Consider the following 5,000-nt stretch of genomic DNA (forward strand, 5'->3'; position numbering starts at 1 on the left):
AACAAAAACGCCCCAACCAATCAACATCGGCCTTTAAAGTGTCGATGGCTTGGCGGTCCTGAATCAGACCCCTTAAAAAATAGAAACAATCTCTATCGAAGCGGTTTTTTTTTTCCGTCGGCTTCCATTGATACCAGTTTCGTAACTGAAGGAAATTCCGATGTTAAATAAAGTAACCTTATCTTTTATTTTGCAAGAGAGTTCATAAACCTAATTCATAGAAGTTTGATATCCAACGCTCGCTCATGGAAAATTGTTAATTAATTGAACATTGCACGGCCAATCATAAGCGCGCGCGTGCTGTATGTTTATTTGTTTTTTATTTTCAAGCTCTCGCTTCAACGGTCTTGTGTTGCAATGTCGCGCGATGACATTGCTACGTCAGTGTGATGATTCTTCAGCGTGTTGGAGATTAACTGATGAGTGAGTAAGCATTTCGTTGATTTACGAAAGAGAACTGTATTAACACCTATATGTACTCATATTGAGTAGCCTGACTACAATTATCGGCTCCATAACTGTTAAGCACTATTCGAGATTCACTCGTGATTATTATCTAAACTTATAAATTCAGCTGATGTAGAACTGCTATCAGTGTGCTTAAAAGAAGAACTGGAGAGAGAATGCCAGATGCACAATGTGTTATCATCTAAAGATTTGAGTAGGCACTTTCAAGAGTGAATTAGATAAGGCTGTTGATCTATCACTTTGCGGCCTTGACCCAGTCACAAATAGATGTGTTTTTAGATACACTTTGCGCGCGAAACAAACGAAGGACCCCCAATTTTAAGCAATCAGAAGAAGCCATGTTTCGCGTGACTGCCTGTGCCATGTCTTTTTCAGCGACATAACAACTGATTTTCGCGGGAACGGGTAGTCTTAAAATAGACTCATTTGTGACTGCCCTTGGGAGCTCACCAATGCCATAAAAGCACTCTTATTTAATTCACTCTTCGCACTTTATTACTATATAGTTTCGTACTACACAATGGTAAGAGAAGCAAACTCCAGATAAAATAATAGCCTAATGGTAGAATAAAACAGTGCGCTGATTATAACTGAAGTTTTAAAGAATGCGTTTACTACGGGTAAAACGCTGTTTCTATGGATTATGTAGTGTAACAAAAAAAGACTTGAAATTTTTCAACAGAAATTTATTAGCGTGTCTACACGACTATACAGGCTCGGCTTGTTCTTTTTTAAGAGTGGCTAGATCATGGGGCTTACAGACTGTAAAATATTTTCCCCACATACATAAATAACACCGTTTGGAGGCTATAGCCTGCTTAAGGGTGTAATTTATATCTATTTTTTCCCCGGGTTCTCCGGTTTTCATCCTCAGCAATAACCAGCATACAGCTGATTCCAACTGGCTGTAAACTGTGCTCCAAGGTCATACATGAACCATATACATGTAGTAGCAGCCAGAAGGGCCATAGTATGCTTTCGGTTCGACCTTGTTGAGCCACGTCGTCCAAGACAGTTATTAGACAGTTATTCCAGCACGGCTACCGGGAATTAACAGTCAAAGGGTTGTACATATTAGGATCACGTAACTTTACAGGCTGCAGCCGAGATTTTCAACACAGAGAATCTCCGACGTTGTTTCGTCCCCTAGTCTCGACGTAACAAAACTAAAATTGGTCAAGCGTTCAGTGTTCCTGTGGCAAGTTTTTAGTGTGGTCATTATGGCTGTTTTGTTAATAGTCCACCGTATAGTCAAGCAAATAGTTTTTTTCAGTAAATGTTTGCCTTACGTTTTTTAAACTCTATGCCATTCCATAACATTTAAACTTTCCAAGAGTGTGGTACCCTTCCTCTTTTCCGTTTCCAATATCTCCAAACCTGAGCTGTTTAACAGGAAGCTGAGTCTTTTTGGTGAGAAGACCGCTGTCCTCACGCCAGACAAGGTCGTTTCTATCACAGTTACAAACAAGGTTTCGTCTTGCACAGGATCCAGTCATCCCACATGCGCATTTGAAACTGCCAGGTGACGCTCCACCCCAGTATGCCATCTTTGTTGAGTCACGTGACACCCACCATCCAGTTGGGTGGTTCAGCAACAAAACCGAACCGTAACACTCGTACTTGATAAATTGTACGCAGTGGGAGGAAACTTTGGTGAGTATCGCCAGCTGAGACAGACTCGCTCCGGTGTAATTAATATCACGTGAGTAACACCCGTTGTTTTCACATCCCTGGACATGCGTTCTTCTTTCACTGTCATGACTGATGACTGTCACGCCAACTCCATTCTCGTCATTCATGTTACAAGTGACGTCAAACGGGGGCAAGCCTCCTTCACCGTCAGGATCAATGACGTAACCTCCACTTTTTGAAGTAGGGTCCAACCTTTTCAAAGCGGTGCAAGATTTTGCGTATCCTTTACAGAGAAAATATAATTGTTAGCACTTAACCGACGATGTCTTTTTTTCCAGGGTGAAAGTCCGTACTGTTTGCTCCCTCCCAGTTTATCGTGGTGTTTCTAATGACCTAGTAAAGTGAGTAAATGGCGGTAGTTTCATGAGGAAACATTACAGATCAAGGACAACTCTGAATTTTTTCTTTTTATTAACCTGTTTTCGAAAAAAAGTGCTTTGCGCCTTAAAGGTTAAATAACTTGTAACCAAAGTGCTTTCTTTCGAGTTTTGAGGTACAAAATCGACAAAGTTTTAGCTGGCACTGGAATAGATTGTTTGGCGAACCCCTCTTTCTTTCAAATCATATGTATTATGAAGCTGCTTGTTAGTTAGAATATCCTGACAAGTTAAAACGCGGAAAAGATAATTTATATTCGAAAGGGAAACATTTAAAAAACAAAAAAAATTGGGAAAAATAGGCTTTTGGTGTTCATTTTACATACATGTCCCGGAATCAGAAGTTACAGGAACAATTACGTTTACTAACACGAAATGAGACCCATCTTGGTCTTCAAAAATCACCAAGAAAGACTGTTAGGTGCTTGTTTTTAGTCCAGCTCCAAAAAGAAACAATTTGGAAATGGAGTTAAATAGCTTACCTCGGTTTCCGGGGGGTTTCCCTATTCCCATGTAGGTTGAGTGTGGTTCAACTACGAAACAAGCGCGACAACTATACTCTTTGGTTTTATAGTTTAAATCACATTTCCTGGTGTCCCACCAATAGTTAATGCTCATGCATGGTGGATCGTTAATGCACTGGTGAACGCAGTCAAAATAGCGCTGTATTTCCTTGGAGCTGTAAGCTGCGTGTAGAAGGGCGACTCCTCGTTCAGATCCTGATTCACGGCACTCCGAGCTCCCTTGCAGAGCCAAAACAATTATCTTTGAGTAAAATAATGTTAGTAAGATAGGTATTTGATGCATTCTCGATCGTAGTTCTACTGATTCAAAGTCCGAATCTCAGTTGTACAGAACTGAATTAAAACATGTCCACCTGTCTCTGATGCTCAAAATGATAAACGACAAATAAATTTGACAGAGACTTAAATATTTAAGTTCGGAAATGTCAAGAGTTAAGTTACACGATGCAATTATTGCTCTCCAATTTCCTCAGTTATGAAGCCACGGAAAAAAGTTAGAGGAAAAAGGCTTATTGATTGATAACAGAAACAAAATAGAGCAGGAAAATAATTTGAAAGAAATATTTCCAAAGGTTCTTGAAAACGTCAGTTGAGAAATAACTTGAAGAATTAAAACAAGAGCAAGACATGTTGCGACATACATGTTGCGACATATTTATGCCACCTTCCGTTATGAATGAGGTGTACAATTTCAATTTAGACCTATTTATAAGAAAATACATTTTTTGTTAAAAATGGGTTTTAATTTAAGTTGTACGACTCATTCACAACTGGAAATGTCATAAGTATGTTGAAACATGTCTTGTAAAAAAAATAATTGATTTTTTTTTATTTCTTGAAGTTATTTGAAAGAAAGTTATGACTCAGTTTAGTCCTGAATCAAGCATTCCATCTTCCCGCGGCATTTCATTAGGATGTAAAATTGGTTAGGCATATATATATTCTTTTAAACAATTATTTTTATACACTTAAATTTTTAACATAACCAAAAAGACAGATAAAAACAATTTACAGGACTCAGACTGGTAAATACGTATACAATTGCCAATAAGCTAAATATTCTTAAAATAATATATGCTTTTTACTTCAATTAGTTATTTACATATAAGGTAAGAGCTTTTTCCACTTCAGTTGTCATTGTGTTTCGTAAGTTTATTCCGCTTTGTCACTATCTGTTTTTAATTCTGGTAAACTAATTTGGTCCTGGCTTGTAAAACTTGTAACAACAGATTCACATCACTTATAGATAAACTTGACCCTCCGTGAGGGTACTCTGGGTTGCCCGTGGTACGTGCACCGTTCTAGACAATTTTTTTTCAAGTTGGGGAGTCATTAAGACCATTTAAGGGGTCACCCAGAAGTCATACCAGCAGAGGCCCTTTGGCTCACAGGTCCTCACACGTTCGTACGACGAAACAGATCCTTTTCTGAGGTTAAAAACCTGGCTACCGGCCTATTAATTAATCATTTGTCAGAAAGAAGAAATTCCTGTCGTCTTTAGAAAAAATAAACACGCATTGCTTACGTGTGCGTGTGGTAGTGACGTAACACAGCGATTTATTCCATATAAAATGTCAACTGAGCTGTGTGTTGTCTTCCAGGAGATTCAAGTTGTCCTTGCGTAATATGTAGTTCTAACAGTGCACCGTATAGTTTGGGTATTGTCTATCATTGTAGTGCCATGGTAGAAGTCTTGGGTAAATAGCCTGAGAAGACATGTGGCTACTAGCAAAGTACTGAACCCACAAAGATTGAAGAAAATAAATGGGAAGTGAGAAACATTGGCTTCTGGGCTGACATGTTGATAATTTTCAAGCTCCCTCACAACTTCTTTCTCCACAAGTTTAAGCAAGCCCTCTGAACAGCTTTGTTAAAACTAAAATTTAATAAAGTTAACCATTTCCGGCGGGGTTAGTATCTGGATGGGTGACCATATCCC

At 38.8% G+C, this 5,000-nt stretch overlaps 1 protein-coding gene across 1 annotated transcript; it reads right to left on the minus strand.

Moving 5' to 3' along the window:
• Positions 1-1,003: 1,003 nt before the first annotated feature.
• On the minus strand, positions 1,004-3,408 carry LOC137975718 (neurexin-4-like). Its single transcript, XM_068822884.1, has 2 exons — positions 3,020-3,408; positions 1,004-2,383 (listed from the first exon to the last, which is right to left on the minus strand). Exons 1-2 carry the CDS (start codon positions 3,342-3,344, stop codon positions 1,770-1,772), a joined length of 939 nt encoding a protein of 312 aa, XP_068678985.1. The 5' UTR covers positions 3,345-3,408; the 3' UTR covers positions 1,004-1,769.
• Between the last annotated feature and the right edge of the window lie 1,592 nt (positions 3,409-5,000).

This window comes from Montipora foliosa, chromosome 1 (assembly GCF_036669935.1).
Source record: "Montipora foliosa isolate CH-2021 chromosome 1, ASM3666993v2, whole genome shotgun sequence".
NCBI lineage: Eukaryota > Metazoa > Cnidaria > Anthozoa > Scleractinia > Acroporidae > Montipora > Montipora foliosa.

Bases quoted from the DNA above. Each gene is read 5' to 3' on its own strand.
- LOC137975718 (XM_068822884.1), bottom strand. From the start codon at position 3,344: ATGCATCAAATACCTATCTTACTAACATTATTTTACTCAAAGATAATT. The intron at 2,384-3,019 runs GTAAGCTATTTA...TTCTCTGTAAAG, and splicing joins GAAACCCCCCGGAAACCGAG to GATACGCAAAATCTTGCACC.